Consider the following 18611-nt stretch of genomic DNA (forward strand, 5'->3'; position numbering starts at 1 on the left):
CCATTACCATCGCAGAAAGCGGAAGTGACGGCTAAAGCGGCTATAGACACCTTTTTCGCAAGATTTGGTTATCCACTACAGCTGTTCTCCGACCAAGGGCGCAACTTTGACAGTAAATTGTTCCAGGCAGTATGCGAAGCTCTAGATATACACAAAACAAGGACAATCCATGCAGCAAATGGACAAGTAGAACGTTTTAACCGTACTCTGATGGACGCTGTTCGCTGCTTTATTGGCAAGAACCAAAATACATGGGACAAGAACATTCAGCAGATTGCGGGTGCACTAGGGCATCTGTGAACAGAAGTACCGGTTTTACTGCCAATATGTTAATCTTAGGCAGGGAGGTCAACACCCCAGCGCAGTTAATGTTCCCCCATGTTTCATGTAGATATGACAACAAGGAAAAATACGTGTCCTAGTTAATAGAGGATATTCAGCAGGCTCATGTCACTGCCAGAAAAACCTTGAGATCTTCAACAACACGGATGAAGAGAAATTATTATTTGAGAGTTCTACTAAGGCCATATGCAGAAGGGGACGTTGTGTATATTTTGGACACCGCCGTCTTGAAAGGGAAGTGCAAGAAGTTGTGTCCACGATGGAAAGGTCTGGCACTAATTATACAAAAATTATCTGCGTACCTCTACCGCGTTCGATTGAGAAACTCAGTGTTTGTCGTTAACCATGACCGGATGATGCCCTGTAGGGATCGGAAATTGCCGAACTGGGTCAAAGAAAACGGATTAACAAGTTCCCCAGCGGACGCTTCAACGGACACCGCAGAGATATACTGCACATGCCGTAAACCATGGGATGGAAGATTTATGATCCAGTGCGACTTTTGTGATACTTGGTAGCATGGATCTTGTGTAAACATTACACAAACAGACGCTCTGGACATTGACAAGTACAAATGCACTTCATGTAAAGGGACAAATGGGGTTCATTCTTTTAATCCCAATTAAGGTCAAGACTCATCAACTTCTGGCAATGGGGTTTGGATTCAGTCAAATCCCATGTAGTTAGGCTAACATAACATGTATTCTTAATTCTTCTCGTTTCAGGAATGGCGTCATCCGATTAATTCATGGAAGAGGTAAAGCAGTACCTGTGGGATAAAAAACTACCCAAAGATATGGACAACTTCACCATGCGACTGGGGCTGCTTTCTGGACCACACATGGAGCTTGCTCATCAGTACATAGTCCAGATTACAGCATTAGCTAAGGATCTGATGAGGAAAGCCAGCTCAAAGGATGAGCAGAAATACAGCTCTTGGCTTGGGAAGTTTGCTAATGGTCTGAATACCTATCAGATTACGGGATGGAATTGGATCAGTGACAACGTTTGGAAATTGGCTCCAATAAAGACAAAAATAGTTCAAGATTATCAACCTGGAACAGGGTCGAAAGACATTCGTACCAATGTTGAATGGAGGCAGTTCCTGGTATCCAACGAAGGGACTAAGGAGGTCAAAAATGTCGAGTTCGATGAGGAAGAACTGCTCCAGACCACACAAGGAGCCAATACTGTCTACGAATTCGATATTGATCCAGATGAACTGTTCGATATTGATCCAGATGAACTGTTGGACAGTCCCAAACCATAACAGGGAATACCAAAGATGAGTAGCCCTGCCAAAACAAGGACCCTCACGATCCAATTTAGTCCTCAGAAGGTCAAACTGGGGCTCTCGATCGATAGCCCCACTGTTAATGAACCTCACAGAAGAACGCCAGATAGAGGATGCCCTTATGCAAGGCCAAGAAACAGGACACCAGAAGGTGAAAGGGACATAGCACGTTCCATTACAAGAAACAGGACAACAGTTGGGGAAAGGGACTTCACACGTCCTATTTCAAGAAGCCGAACACCTGAACGGGAAAGGGAATTAACATGTCCCATCCCAAGAAGTAGGACGCCAGAAAAGGAACGGGACTTCACACGTACCATCCACAAAGTATCCATGCCTCCTGCGAGCACGCAGGAACATAGGCAATCGAAAAACACAAAGAACCTACGCGGAGGTGTGCAGAAAGGGTTAGGAACGTACTTCTGATAGAGACCGGAAAGTCCGAAATCGTGAAGAGGTTAAAGAACGTCCCTCTGCCAAGCCCCAAAGAAGGGATCAAGCACGTCCTTATCCCAATGAAAGATCACCAAAACTGGATAGGGCACGTACATTAACACGAGATCGGACACCGAATAGGACATTAGAACGTTCCTCAGAAAAACCCATTGCTGTCAGCTATTCTCTGAAAAGGGACAAACCTCCATGTTCGATTCCTAGTAAGTCACTGGAGGAAAAAGAGCATCCAGCAAGACCCATTATATCGGGAAGAAAGTTACCTCCTTTGAGGTTACTGTTGGAGAAAACGAAACGCTACAACCTACTCGAAAGGTCCGAAAGATATATACCCACTTACTTACTAGGAACGAGAGAAGAAGGATCGTTAAGTGTATTGTTCCTGGACGTGCCGGAGAGATCAAATACCTTAAGAAACATGTGTTTCATAACCATGTTCCTGGCATCTTCTCGGAGAGTCTTCCAGAAGCTGATACAGATATTCAAGGCCGTATCCATGCGTCAGAAATGGTAGTCTCATGGCTGAAAGGACGTCCGGGTACCTTGGACGAACTTCTGGAGTTTGTCAAGATGCATACTCTACTCAAAGAACATGAAGTAACTCCAAGACAATCGGAAATAATGAAGCACTTTTGCCAGTACCTGGGTCGTCCTGTTCCGGAAAAGTTTCAGATACTGCTGCCAAATTATGTTGCTGTATTACTCCACTGGAGAGTTTTACACCTCATTAGCGCCAGTCTCCAGGTCTTCACGGGACCCATTTTCCAAAAGCCCCAGAGTGATCAAGAAGAGGATACGGCCAGTATGGCAGGAATACATCCAAATGAATGCCAGGAAGTAGAGCTCCCCATGGCGGTGAATAGTCATTTTCATCCAGATAGGTTGTCCGAGATAACCTCCATTCCATGGAAAGAGAATATAACCAAACTTCTATATGCTGGACCAGTGGAACCTTACCATCGAGTACGTCTAGAAGGGTCGGTAGCGGTATTGTGTGACCCATCTTCTTACCCTACCATCTGTCAGCTGAATGCACTACCTAGCAACATTGTGTAGCATTGGGCCTCCATCCACATCATGCCCGGAGGTTTCGCCGGTTACTGGATGAAGCAGTGGAGCGTCTACAAAGGTTCTTGCGGTCAGTTTGGAGAAATTGGGATAGACCACTCCGACCCAGAATCCGAATGGGCATATCAATCGAAACTGCTTCAGCGGCTAACACCCCTGGTAAAACGGGAACACGTTCTGGTAATTCATTGTAGGGGGATAAAGGATGACTGCGGGACGGAAGCCTTTCTGCTTCTTCTTCATCATCTTAAGAAAAGAATCTCCCGCATGCAGAGGATCCACCTGCATTGTTTAACTGGTTATCCATATGTGTTGGAGCGATGGTTGGAGCAGTTCCCCGAGACGTGGTTTGGGCTCACCAGCATGGTAAAGAATTTTGACCGGTACCAACGTGACTCTTTGGATTTTGTGAAGGAATACCGACTTCTGTTGGAAACCGATGCGCCCTACTATAAGCTAGAGGGAAAGCCATAATCTTCACCAAACCAAATTTACAGGACAGCAGAGATCGTGGCCGAACTTCGACAAGTGTCAGAGGACCACATCCTGTCTGTGACTGCAGAAAATGCCAAGACCTTGTACCGGATCAAGGCTTAATACTCCAGCTATGTCGGTATTCGGGTTTTATTTAAAATCCCATTTGCTGGAAAGTATTAATACATCTCTTGTTTTTGTAAAATGGGGTTATGTAAAACAATCCCAATGAACAAAAAAATTGTGAAGTATTGATTTTAATATTGGGGATTTCTATGGAAATCCTATGTTGTTAAGACTTTAATATTGGGTGTTTAGATATCCCAGAAAGTTAAAGAGAGAGTTTATTTTAAAATATATTTTAATTGTGTTTTTAAGCAAATTGTCCGTGGAATGTTAATACAGTCCTCTGTATGTTGCAGTCTGCATCTTCACTTCCGTTTCCGGTGCTCCCACACTGTAGTTGGTCCACCTACATCGCTACTTCCGGTTCCGGTACTCCCACCCTGCAGCGGGTCCGCCTCATCAATGTCGGGGGGGGGGGGGGGTGTTGTGAAACGTCGTTAGACGATACCGGGCCAGACGAGACGTGGACTAGGCCAAACCGGAAGTGATGTCAAGAGCTGCGCAGACTAGCATGGGCATAACACGACAACGAGACGCCGCGAAAACAACTCTTTAATTTTACTGTACATAAACCAGAATAAAGCATCTCATTAGTAAATTATCAACGACTTGAGTTGTATTATTAAGTAGAAACACTTCAATTCACTTTATACTCGAACGGACGACGATTGTAAACTAAACGTTTACATTTTGTTAAAATTTCGCACGCACCGATTGTTTACTTATAAAAGTAATTTTGAAATACTGCTCAGTATTTCAATTTACTTGCGACCGCTTTCCGATTAAAATCGCGCGAAACCTTGCAAGGATTTCTTGACCATAGTTTTTGTTCAATATTCAATGAACAATGACGTACAAACAAGGACCAATACGAACTAGAAGTTTGACAGGGGATAATAATTAGTTTATGAGTAGTTATTATCGTGCAACACGACTTTATTAGTTGTGATTATACTAAGTTTATATATAATAAAAATATATAACACTTAAAATGACTAATACACTTATCTCTCTCCCTATATCTATATATCCAGCTATTTAAATTTCATGGATTGAACAGAGTTTTGCAATTTATATAATTAATTACATTCAATACCTGATAAAACTCAAATGTATATTTCATTTATAGATCTAGTGAGAATTTTGTTTGCTTATATTCTATTTTTTTTTTAATTAAATCCAATATAATTTAATCAAAATGGAGTTACTTAAAAGCTGAGTGCAAATAAAAAAAAAAAATTCTTACCAGTTCATCGAATTATCCGTCCACATATCTTAACAACTGATTAAACAAAACAATAAAACAATGTTAAAACTCACGACCGGAAACAGTTAGTGTTCACACTTCCAGCTAAGTTGGAAGCACACCAAAGTCACTGTCACAATCAACGGCGATCAACGATGCTGCTAAGGATCCTTTTGATGAAAAAGGTTTAATACACTCGCGAGTGGAAAGTTCAGTTTGGGCCCTGGTAAACGATGTAAACACGTGACAATGTTTGTCAACAACACGATTTCCCGTGAATGTGTGGATATAATATCCAATCAGACGCGTCTAAGCGTGATAACGTAGTTGTACGCTGTAGCTAGGATATCCCGAGGAAATCGTCCAGCTGGCATACGTGTAAACTCGATTGTTTACAAAGCTGTGTAAGTTGTATGTGTTGAAGAGCGGACCTTCACATCCCGAACGTTGGGCGCCATTGTCGACGTAGCTCTCGGAAAATATATTTTATGGTTCGTGTGAAGGGACTGTAATAATAACGCAGACCAATATATCAAAGATATATGTGATGTTCATGTTATGGCGGTCAAGTGGCAAATGCCTACATTAATCACCATTATTATACAATAATAACAGTAATAGCATTTATAAAAACATGGCAATATTGTAATACAATAAATACAATAAATACCTTACGTTGCATTTAATTAGAACAGAGATGATAACAATACAAAGGTAAAAGTTGTTTATATATTGATTTATCACTTAGCTGTAATAATAACGCAGAACAATATATCAAAGATATTATTATATGATGTTTATGTTCTAACGGTCAAGTGGCAAATGCGCGGTTACTTGCGCTTTCCACTTGACCAACGCCGCGAACCAGTCATGCGTGTAATAGGTTTAGGTGATAAAAACTGGTTAGGTTGTTAGCTGAACTGTAATAACTGTTTGAAAAGAATTACGGTTAATAGTAAAATAGATATTGATTTCATATAATGAGATTTTGTAAAGAAATAAGGATTTGTTATTTAATTATATGACACTAGTTATTGGCTGCGAATGTAAAATTCGGAAGTGTTTGCTTTCATGAATAAAATTAACGCCTATTAAAGTTAATACACATCTACTCTTTTATTATATGACGGATACATTCATTTGCATGATTTCCCATTTACAAGGGTAAATGAATACAGGTATGTTTTATAATTTAATATGTATCGACGATTTGTCAAAAAAAAACTCGTTGTTAGCACAATAATTGTATAAAACAACGAATGCAATTAGCCGTTATGAATGCCAACACGACTTTGATTAAGCGAATATTCCGTTAAGCCATTACTCAAAGAGTAAGTTTGAAAAATGTTTCTTTGGATATTTGGTCAAAGGTCAAGGTAAAACTTATCGATAGGTCTTAAACATTTCCCACCAAAAACGAAACCCTGTGTCCGTCAAGGTTGGTAGAAGCTGGTTATAACTATAGTAAATTATAGACCACTGATAATTTACTCGCAAAGTCAAGGGTTAATGTAAAATCGAATAAAAATTAAATATATAAGCACACACAATTACAAATGGTAAGGCTATTTTTAACTAGAAACTGATACTTGATTACAATTGAGACATACGGAAAATAACCTACGTAAAACTAATTCATGAGTTCATACGATTTACCTCCCCAAATGTTCGTGGAAAACTGTTACAATCACTGCCAGTTAGACTCTATTTTGTTTAGCTCAGGCACTACTTAAAAGTACCCCGGTCAGGTACTCTAAAAATACTACCATGTACACCGATAACGGAAATACAATTAAAGGCACCCGGTAGTTCTTAAACTCTTTAGTATACTATAATACATGTAAATGCACCCGACCATACTCTTAAAAACTTTGTAAATTATTTTTCTTTAACCGGGCAATCTGAATACTAAGTAAGAGTACCCGGGGTATTTTTAAGTAGTACCCGAGTCGACAATGACAAATCGAGCGCTATTCATACCTTGCAGCAATAGCAGTTTAGTTCATAAATAAGGTCATGATATCGCTCAGGTTAATACATTTATTTACATTCATTAAATTTGCAATGGGCGTACAGAAGTTTATTATTAAGGAAAGTCAATAAAAAGTATATTTAAAAGAATAGCTGTACGTACTGTTTTTCATATAATTTATATCCGAAACATTAACAGAATATATGTGCAACTTCTTAACTGAATCTGAGTAAAATAACTGAATAAAAGTAAGTCATCACCAAATTGGTACCTATTTCGGAGACTTATCAATAACATAACTTATTCATCATTCTTAGCGATATGGTGTTATTGTTGACAAAAGTCAAGTTGTTGGGGTCCTGACTCTCATGTTGGTTTGTAGACCTGCTGTTTAACATCATGGTAGGCGTCTCCTCGATTATCTCGTGTAACTTCTAAGTGATATCAGGCCTACGGTACGGTACACGCTCACCGACGTTCCTGTCGTGCATAAGCCGATGGCTTGGATTAACATCGCATGAGTGGTTCTGCATTTGATTAGAAAACCACAAACTCTTTTTGTAATTTTTATTTATGTTCTTTTTGCTTATTATTTAACACTTAAGATGTAGTTTTTCTACCATTCTCTTTTTCTATCTTCAAGCTCACTATCCAAACTTCGAAGTGAACATTATCAAAATACGGCTCTTTAAAATAGGACTTGCCAGGATTGTCACTTCCTCATGCTTTAAATAATTTTGAATTAATTTGGCAATCATGTTCACCTTTTCAAGACTGAATTAGGATTGACCTAACGGGTCAATTAAAAACGTTAAGAGCTTTAATTTTAAAATAGGGATTGTCCAAATGTTATCTTTGCTATTGTTTCTTAGAATAGAGCTTATCTAGATTGTTAAGTCGCCATGCACTGATTCATTTAAAAATTACTTTTGCGCAGGAAATATGTAGCTACCTGTCAGATCGGGGCGAATCTTTGAATTCAACGGTACAATAACTGCGATGTATTATCAAACTATTTTTGTTCCGCTACATTACTTAACCATGCATTGGAAACCTTACAAATAATGTATTCATTTAAATGAAATGACATCTTTTTCACAAAAACAACACTTGGTAACTTTCAAGTGATGGCTTTCTTATTTGCGACGGTGCATCAAACGAAAAAATAAAATATGTTGCTTCAATGTCAAAGTGGAACTGTGAAGTCAAAAGTCAAGATACATGGCATCTTGCCTAATTAGGGAGTGTCCCCTTTATAACTTAACAATGCATGGACGGTTTAAAAATACCTTGGCTTACTTATATATCTGTATGAGTATGTGTATCGCACAACATAACCGTTTGCCTAGCTTCAACGTTAATGTCATACGAAGAGGTCAAATGTCAATCTGAAGCATTTGTTTTTAAGCATATGCATTCCGAAGTTAATGTGGTACTTCAGCGACAGAGGATGAAGCTGAGGCTGACAGAGGTGACAACATTAAAAGATCAAGAATCTCTCAGTAACAAATAAAAAGCTTTAAATTGCAGCTTAAATTAAGCAACCTTTGTAGAGTTTAGGACCCTGACTGTTTTGGAGAACTCCAACCTTATTTATGAACTAAACTATATAAAGGTTGCTTAATTAAAGCTTCAATTTAAAGCTTTTCATTTGTTAATGAGAGATTCTTTAAATTTTAGTGTGGTCTTAGGCTCTAGGGGTGGGGAAGAGCCTGTGTACCCTTAGGAAACCCCACCTGTCCGGGATGGTGACTATCAACCAAACTTAAATGCCTCCCTGAACGGAGATCGAACGCGGGTCGCCTAGGTGAGAAAAACTACTGCGCTCAGCTAATACATTTTTCGGTGTCCGACCTAGTATTGCACGTTTTCATAGTATGTATGTTTGTAGATGCTTGGTTCACAAAACAGTATTTTCAGCTTTCAGATCGTGTTTGTGTTTACTGAATACCAGATGAATAAATATTCGAATCTATTAATAACATTATAATCAAATACGAATTATGCTATTCGTTGCCATCCCTAATCATACAAATCACCACGTACATTCACAAAAATCAAAAAAAAGATCTTTTGAAAAAAGTGCATACATTTAATTTAGCAAAACACAGCAAAAATATGCCTCGGTGTAACACGACATTAATAGCAGCATAAACAATTGATGTTAGATAATATTAAAACGAATATATAATTATGATAATACTAACAACAGCATGCTATGCAAACAATATATATATATATATATATATATATATATATATATATATATATATATATATATATATATATACATATATGTTGAGTGATATATGATAAAACAGCTTTCAAGTCAGTATCGTTCATTTAATAATAATAACTGTAGTTATCGTCTTCCCAATTCCATGGGGGCCACGGCCAGTTGTTCCAACCAGGAGGCGGGGTCATCCAACCAGGAGGCGGGGTCATGCCGCCACCATTCGGGTATCCAGGAAAACTATGGTTAGGGCGTTGGTTACCCGGGAAGCTTGAACCGCCATCAGCAGAAACAGTGCTGTCAAGTCGATAATACGTACCGCTGTTTGCGGAGTCAAATTCTTCGCTAAAAACTTTGCCTTTTGAGGAGGCCACTGACAGAGAAATGACAATCGAGCAGAAGAGAAGTATAGCAAACAGAGTAAAAAAAAAAGTCCAGAAAGTTGACTACATCTTTCCACGTATACTCATCGCCTTTGTCATTGTCATCTTCTGGTTGTTCATACGCAGATGATTTGCCGTTCATTATACATTCAATGTCAGCTGGTTCAACATCCTTAGTTTCCTTTTTCGACTTATCCGTTTTTTTCTTTGGTCTGTGCGAGAATTTGTTCTTTACAACCAGTTTAGACATGGGATACGCTTGAGTAAGTTCATAATTTTGACAATTTGTTTCGGAACTGCTATGGCATCGAAGCTCTTTAGCCGTCCCGTATCATACAAATCACCACGTACATTCACAGAAAACAAAAAACAAGATCTTTTGCAAAAAGTGCATACATGTAATTAAACAAAACACGGCTAAAAATGTGCATCGGTGTAACACGACATTATTAGCAGCATAAACAATTGATGTTACATGATATAAAAACGAATATATCAATATGATAAGACTAACAAAAGCATGCTATACAAGCAATATATATACATATATATGTCGAGTGGTATATGATAAAAACAGCTTTCAAGTCAGTATCGTTCATTTAATAATAAAAATTGTAGTCATCGTCTTCCCAACTCCATGGGGACAACGGCCATTTGTTGTTCCAATCAGGAGGCGGAGTCATGCCGCCACCATTCGGGTATCCAGGCAAACTATGGTTAGGGCTTTGGTCATCCGGGAAGCTTGAACCGCCATCAGCAGAAACAGTGCTGTCAAGTCGATGATACGTACCGCTGTTTGCTGCATCAAATTCTTCGCTAAAGACTTTGCCTTTTGAGGAGGCCACTGACAGAGAAATGACAATCGAGAAGAAGAGAAGTATAGCAAACAGAGCAAACAACAAAAAGTCCAGAAAGTTGACTACATCTTTCCACGTATACTCATCGCCTTTGTCATTGACATCTTCTAGTTGTTCATTCGACGATGATTTGCCGTTCATTTCACATTCAATGTCAGCAAGTTCAACATCCTTCGTTTTCTTATTTTCCTTATTTGACAACTCTGTTTCTTGCTTAGGTTTATGCAAGTATTTGTTCTTTCCAACCAGTTTAAGGCATGGGATACGCTTAAGCAAGTTCATAATTTTTACAATTAGTTTTGGAACTTTTATTTTATCGAAGCTGTTTAACCGCAATAAAATCATTGCAAAGATTGTAATCAGTGTGCTTATGGCTGTTTGCATGACGAGGAAAGACGTAATCACGGGCACTGATTCGGAATTTTGTGGAAGGGTTTCTGAAACAATAGTCAGGAAAACCGCAAATGCCAAGAAGACTGTGACAGCGTAGCTCGCTCTTTCCCCAGCACTGACAGGCAACATGAACACGCAGATGTTCAAAATGGACAACATACAAATCGGCAAGAGCACTGACAGCATGAAATACATTGGTTTTCTTTTAAGTGTCACTTTGAAGCTAATCGTTGTGTCCTTATGGTCGCGCTCGACATACCATTCATTTTCCTTAATTTTCCACGCGGAGTTTTCTTCGAAATACGCAAGATTGAATCCTTTGGAACCATTATATCCGCTGCGCATATTCACCTGAAGCATATATATTAAACCCCTTTAATCATGTAGAGGATACTCTTTACAGTTAATTATAAACATTTATTCGATAATACCGCAAAACACCAAAATAGATTTTAAACACACGATATTAACAGTGTATTAAATTTTCAATGAAGTTTAAATACCTGAAGTCTGGTATAGCTCCATGCCTGGAATCTTAGGTAGCATATCTGATGGTCGAATGGGTAGTAGGAGATATCAATGGAACACGTGGACTTAAAAACCTAGGGAACAAAACAATTATTATGTGAGTTTGTTCATTTCAACATTCGTTTCAGAAAAGAACCAAAACAATTAATTTCATTCGTTATACACAATAATAAAGGGAAGTTGGCATTTATTACCTGGAATGGATGCCAGAACATCAAGCCAGTATGGATGTTGACAACGTTCAGAGATTCTTCCCCAATTCCTTTGTAATCCAGGTGAGAGTTTTTCAGTGCCAAATCGGGCCTCCAAACCTCGTTCTGTAAACAAAGGGCCTCTTAAAGAAAATTATGAAAATTTATCAAATATAGCCTGTTTCTACATGACTGACATTTGCAAAAATGTGCTTACTAGTATTCTTAACTTGCTTAGTATCTAGAATTGTTCATGGCACTCTAACCTGTGGCCAGTGGTACAGCTTGATTCCGCCATAGTTTTTCGGTTCCCAGATGAGATTGGAGTCATTCCAACTAACGGACAGGTAAGCTGTTGTAGTGAGAACCTCGTCTTTCTCGCTAAGGTCGTTGACCGACAATAGGTAGAGATTCACGTAAACATCTGTAAAGTCGTTGATATATATTAAATTACTTTCCTAATATAGCATATCACGAACATTATTTGATTCAAAAGAGCAAATGAGCAGACAAGCGGGAAGCAGTTTTAAAAGGATTATTTTTTATACTAGCCATATTAAAAGAAGGTAAATATTCAACTAGCGCAAAATAGCTTATGAAGGTAAATGTTATGAACACAAAATAAGAGGAATACACAGATTTTTACGCTTATACCATATGGCATCTACATCGAACATTTGTTATTAAAACGAACACTAACGTTACCTATTGAATGCGTTTGATTATCAATAGGTCGAATTCGTTTGTCGTACTCGTCCGTCACGAACAATTTCTTCCTCAATGCTTTAGCGTCCGATATTGTTTGTGCTTTGATTTGATCTAGGCAAATCAGAACCAGCAGTCCAATAAAATTTAGGTCCATGATCTGAAACAATGATATTTAATTATTTATATAGCACAAATATTCGATTATAATAGTGCAATCAGATGCATAAAACATCGATGTTAGCTTTCTGAGGATGTCGCCCAAAATGTACATAAAGATATTGATGGGAAATTGCAAAGATTACTTTTAAATTATGTTATGATTTACTTTAGACAATTCCGCAGTGAGAGTAAATTTTGCAATTTCCCTATTCGTGTATACCGACTTAAGACTGAATTTGAAAATTTAACAACAGTATTAATTGAAAAAAAAATTGTTTCTTTGTATAACTTAATCACTTATCACAGATCAAGTCAAACAATATAAGCGAACTATTACGTCTAGCTAAAAATTTAGAGACATTGTCAATAGTTTCTGATACAAGTTGGCACGGCAATTCATGGTTTATTAAACGATTTCAATACAAATGTAGTTATCGAGCAATTTGCAACTGTCACATTTCGTTGATTGTTAATAATATGTGGTATACCATGGTTACCATTTTCAAATCTTTTAACTTATGCCTTTTAAACAAACAAACAATTAAGATTTCAGCAAATGAGTTGATCCGAAAAGTTGTCAACTTACATGATTTCCATTTGTACCTATCAAGTTTTCGATTTAAAAAAAACACAACAGATTTATTATTGTTTGATTAACATATAATTTATAAAAATGAAATAAAAATGTATAGCTTGTGATAATAATACATGCAAATAAACACACATGTATACATGCTATTTAAGCACATATAAATAACAAAGAAAATTAAGTATTAAATATAAACTATCAATTTACTTAACTCAAAACTAAACAAAATAAAATCTAAGCTCCACACATTAAAACAAACACCCTCCTTTGTAAACTGGCGGATCAAACTGAAACGTTCAGATCTTGTTCTCAACAGTTACTGGCCAAAACTATGTCTGCACCACAGTCTTATTATAATGAGGATGATAAACAAATCCTTCCTCAATTCCACGAAAACGTTTTCTGATTTGCCTTTTTACAAATAGACACACATGGGTACACCTAAGACATTGGTAATTTGAGACCAGAGCGCAATAGAATTGTAAAAAGATTTAACGGGACTGTCAACCACGAATAACGAAAAAAGAAAAGTTCTAAAATATCGTATCTTTGTACAAATATTAGGTTATATTGATTAAAATATCACGACTGGTATATAAAATTACTTATAAAAAGTTCATATTTTCAGTATATTCGGTAATAAAATTTCGCGATGTGAAATCGAAAGTACATCGCGAAAATATGTGACGTAATGATATACACACTATAAATAAAGCAAGTAGATTGGTCATTTTATATATAAAATATATACAATTCACAAACGCATGCACAATTTGCATTACTGGGTTTACCACGCGACGATGATGATCAATCTACTGGCGTTATTTATAGTTAACTGGTAGTTACCTGGTAGACATACCCAGTAAAATTTATTACCGAATATACTGAAAATATTAAAACTGAACCATTTTTTTCAAGTAATGTTATATACCAGTCGTGATATTTTAATAAATATAAACTAATGATTGTAAAAAAAAATACGGTATTTCACAACTTTTCTTTTCTTCGTCGTCGTGGTTAACAGTCCCTTTAAGAAGCACGTGTATGTTTTAATATTGGATAAATTCACGATGATAGGGCGAATACCACAACTTTTCCGCTCACCGTCGAAATGTTATACTTCTGACAAGAGCACCGTATCGTTCTGTCAAAAAACATGTCCGCAGCCTTTTTGGCGAGTACAGAAATGAAAGAAAAAAAACGAGATAGAAGGTAAGTTGATAATAAAAAGATATTCCATCGAACGAAGTATACACTTTACATATAATTGCCGTTTACCGCATCAAAATTGAGTCGCTATTAATTTCAAAACTTTGAAAACAATTTGAGAATGTCTTGAAAGAAGTGACTTTCATGACGCGAAAAATCGTATTTTTTGCAGATTTTAAACATTTTAAATGAAAGATTTTTTTGTTAAACGGTATTTTATGGTAGAAGAATCAATTTACAACACATTATGACATGCTTTATTGAATATAACTGTGATTTTTACATTTACACGTGTAAGCAAGTATGCACCGCTCAACACTGACATTATAGAAATATGGACACCGCTCAACAATGTCCGTAAAGGCACCGCATCTTTATGATTTTTTGGCACCGCTTTATTCTGATTTTTTCTTTCAGATGGAAGAGACGTTCCAATTTATGTTTAAACAAACCAAAAAACAAGAAAAGGAGACTTTTTCCTCCCGGTGCTGAATATTATACCAGCGCATCTCCAGGCGACCGTCAACCGGCATGTACCAGCTCCACGTATGCCACAGAGACACCAACTGATCAGTGCCGCCTAGCCTTCCATGACAATAGTGTTAATGATCCGCACAAACGGAAAACCAAGAAAGCAAGATCATCAAGAAAGAAATTATTTGAAAATAGCAGTTTTGAAAACATGACTGAAAAAGTGACACATCTATTACCAGGTTTCCTTCAAAAATTACACTCGGCAAATTTATGATTTGACTTTTGTAACTTTATCAATTTGGTATGTAACAACAAGTTTCCGCTGACAAATATTGCTCTGCTATTGTTTCTGGATGCTGTCAGGTGGTACGGTCTACCGATAGCCTCAATGATGACATACAAAGAAGACACCATGAAATTCTGGAGAGTTGTGTATAGATTATTTTACGGAAAAGTGTTAAGATTCATGTTTTGGGTCATAATTGTTAACAAATATAAGCACAATATTTATTTAAACAATGTCAAATAATGGCTTCATACTGAATCACGATGGTAAACAAGTGTACAAACGGTTTCAAAGCAATATTACAATGTACTTTGAACATATTTGGATTTCAAATTATTTATTTTAATACTTGACGGAAATAACTATATATGATTCGAACCCTTTACATCTCGTTAAAACGAACCGCGCTGTAATGTCTTATCTATGGAGACGTGCACTCACACGCTTCTATAGACAGTCTCAAAAAAGTTGTTTTTATACTTGTAACCCCCTTTTTTCTGATTTAAATAGTCGAGAGCATATTTGGTATATACCTTTGGTTTTGGCCACAAACACCAAAGTCATATTTCAGTAAATGTAACCAATGCAACATCACAATGCACACTCTATAGATAACTAAATTTATTATTTCTGTTGGTTAGTTTTACACCAACATTTGCCTATACCTTTCCATAATCGTAGCTTGACATCTTTTCATTTACGGATTATGAATCTGAAATCAATAAATAATAATTATCAATAATGATTGTATTATACCACAATAAAGATAAATTGAAACATGAGACTTAAACATGTGCCCTCCACGTACTGGAAAGCAAGACAATCGATCCCGATGAACCTTTTTTTGGTGTAAGCATGTCATCATTTTCATGATAAAATTTGGGACATGTAACTTTGATAAATGGAAGATACTAGTAATCGTAAATAAATTAAGCTCACGATGGCTTGTTATAGCTTATCATTTAAAACCACGTGCAGAAGTTAGCGGTGCCACGAATTTCAGTTACACGGAATATTTATACGGTGCTTATAATCAGTGTTGCGCGGTGCATCGATTTTTATGTAAGTGATGCATGTTTTCACCAAAATTAGGCCTTTAACAGATATTGAATTAACCAGCTTCGCATGGCATGTTCTTTTTATATATACAATGATTTAAGTCTGTCACATCAGGTCTGACACATCGAAAATCATCGGATAATTACATTTTTCTCACAAGTACGAATGGTGTCGAGCGCGACACGACTTTTTGTAAACACTAGTTCAAAGTCATGCTAAATATAAAACGACTGGTAAACTTTTAAATAGACGACATATTGGTTCAGAAATTCGGTGGAGTGCTTCGCAAGTGGCTATCATTTTTCAGTGTCTTATAATAAAACATTTTGTCACCCACTTACTGGATTTGTCTTTGTCCGCAATGTTACTTTTCGTCAAAAGGATACGGTGCACTTGTCAGAAGTATAAAATTTCGACGGTGAGCGGAAAAGTTGTGGTATTCGCCCTATCATCGTGAAATTGGGTGTGATTTTGTTCTCACCGGACGGATTGAAACAAAATACTAGTGATACTTAGAATAAAATTTCAGGAAAAGGAATGGTTTATACTTAGAAAAAAAATAAATATGGGCCGTGCTCTGTGAAAAGGGTGTTTAATGCATGTGCGTAAAGCGTCGTCACAGATTAGCCTGTGCAATCCGCACATGCTTATCAGGGACGACACTTTCCGCCTAAACGTGAAATTTCCTAAGAAGAGAATGTCTTGAAACAAAACATATCATAAAAGCGGAACGTGTCGTCCCTGATAAGCTTGTGCGGACTGTACACGCTAATCTGGGATGACACTTTACGCACATACCTTTAGCCCCATTTTCACGGAGCATGTGTTGACAAATTTTGCTTATCATATATACAAATGATAATAATTACTCTAAGTGATTTCAAACACTCTATTTTTTCGGACATTATTGATAATTATTTTTTTAATAATTATTTTTCGGGACTCCTCATTTTCGGACACACGGCTTTTCGTTCATAATTAATGTCTATTTACTTTCGGACAGTATATTTTATGGCGCTTTTCCACAGACTTCGGCCCTGTTCTCGCTTATCTTGTGACACTTCGATGATGTTTTTATGCTCAATCGGACAACAATGGATTCACCCAATAGCATTGAAACAGTGGCGTCCTATTAAAGAAGCAGAATGTTTTATGATTTTACCTTATTGTTCTATATCATTTCAGACAAGATTTATCAAAGCTATGAAGTTGTATCTTTTTTTAGCAGAAGATGAAGAGAAAATCACAATAAAATAATTGTACATTGATTTATTGCTTTTATTTCAACATAATTTTCGGACGCCTTAATTTTTGTCGGATACCTGTTATTTTTTAATCTTTTTCGCATCAAAATTTTCGGATACGAAAAAAAACTAATTAACCATATATATTATTTTCGTTTGTTCTAAAACACGCATACATTTAAAAAGGTGTTTTCCACGGATCATTTTACTGATTTTTGTGTTCCAAAATAACTTAAAGAATCAATCATTTAATAAATAACTAAATGTCGCCGTTTGTGTACAACGGATGTAATTTCCCTACATTGCATACATCTATTGAATTACGGAAGTTATGTAATACCCATTCTTGATATAAACTGTAATTTTGTCACGTCAAAGTTGCATCTGATACTATGATGTGGTTACAAGTGACGTGTATGAATCATCGTTTCAGTTTCGATCTAATTTAAATCGACAAAAAATGACATGTTTTCACGCTAATTTACACTATAAAATACAAAAGTATGCATTATGTTCTTTGAATGGTTTAAAACAACATGAAACGATTTATCGTGAAATTTACAATAAAATATCAAGCTTAAGACACAGGTGGTTAGCGTGTGGCTATGCTATTAATTAGTGAAAACATCATTTTGAATGATAAATAATCATATTATAACGAAAAATTAACTTTTCTGAAAAAAAAAAATTTCACTATCAAATATATATATAACAAGGTATGCAACTCAAAATCAGCCCAAAACGGGGTGCATCGCTTTGAACAGCCATATCTTCATAAATTTTGCAGCGATTTTCACGATCTCGGTCTTATTCAACGCAGAAATGAATTTCCTTTCTGGAAATGACTTTTAAGAAATAACACGATACACAACACGCATGACCCAGTTGACAGTGATCATGTATTCTTTATGAATGAAATCTCCAGTTGTAAAGACACACCTCCGCATTGGACCAATGAAATCACTCGTATGTTTAAAATGTCAGTTAGTTGAAATGTATGTAAACAAAGGTTTCAAACGGCGCTGGACAGTTAGTCTTGATGCAGAATGTAACGACAAGAACGGTAATAATGTTTTTTCATACGTTTTATTGAATTATGGTATCGAACTACATGAACTTTGTAGGGAAGTTGTCCTTTACTCCGTGAAGATTTCAGTCTTAAAGACAGCATGATCACTGTCAACTGGGTCATACGTGTTGTGTATCGTGTTATTTCTTAAAAGTTGACCCAGCATTTGTAAAAATATTGCAAGACATATACATTTCCAGAAAGGAAATTCATTTCTGCGTTGAATAAGACCGAGATCGTGAAAATCGCTGAAA

At 36.8% G+C, this 18611-nt stretch overlaps 1 protein-coding gene across 3 annotated transcripts in view; it reads right to left on the reverse strand.

The window, feature by feature from the left end:
* Positions 1-18611, reverse strand: part of LOC127878062 (acetylcholine receptor subunit alpha-like) — a 77782-nt gene that overhangs the window by 51109 nt on the left and 8062 nt on the right. The window contains exons 1-6 of one of the 3 annotated variants that reach the window (XM_052424466.1): positions 13264-13316; positions 12266-12425; positions 11827-11984; positions 11564-11686; positions 11345-11443; positions 9091-11192 (exon numbers count right to left, since the gene is read on the reverse strand). In XM_052424466.1, the coding sequence (XP_052280426.1) occupies positions 10191-11192; positions 11345-11443; positions 11564-11686; positions 11827-11984; positions 12266-12422 (1539 nt within the window). In that variant the 5' untranslated portion in view covers positions 12423-12425; positions 13264-13316 and the 3' untranslated portion in view covers positions 9091-10190. Of the gene's footprint in view, positions 1-9090; positions 11193-11344; positions 11444-11563; positions 11687-11826; positions 11985-12265; positions 12426-13263; positions 13317-18611 lie in introns of those variants that run through there. The other 2 variants (XM_052424464.1, XM_052424468.1) reach the window with 2 other exon arrangements.

This window comes from Dreissena polymorpha, chromosome 4, assembly GCF_020536995.1.
Source record: "Dreissena polymorpha isolate Duluth1 chromosome 4, UMN_Dpol_1.0, whole genome shotgun sequence".
NCBI lineage: Eukaryota > Metazoa > Mollusca > Bivalvia > Myida > Dreissenidae > Dreissena > Dreissena polymorpha.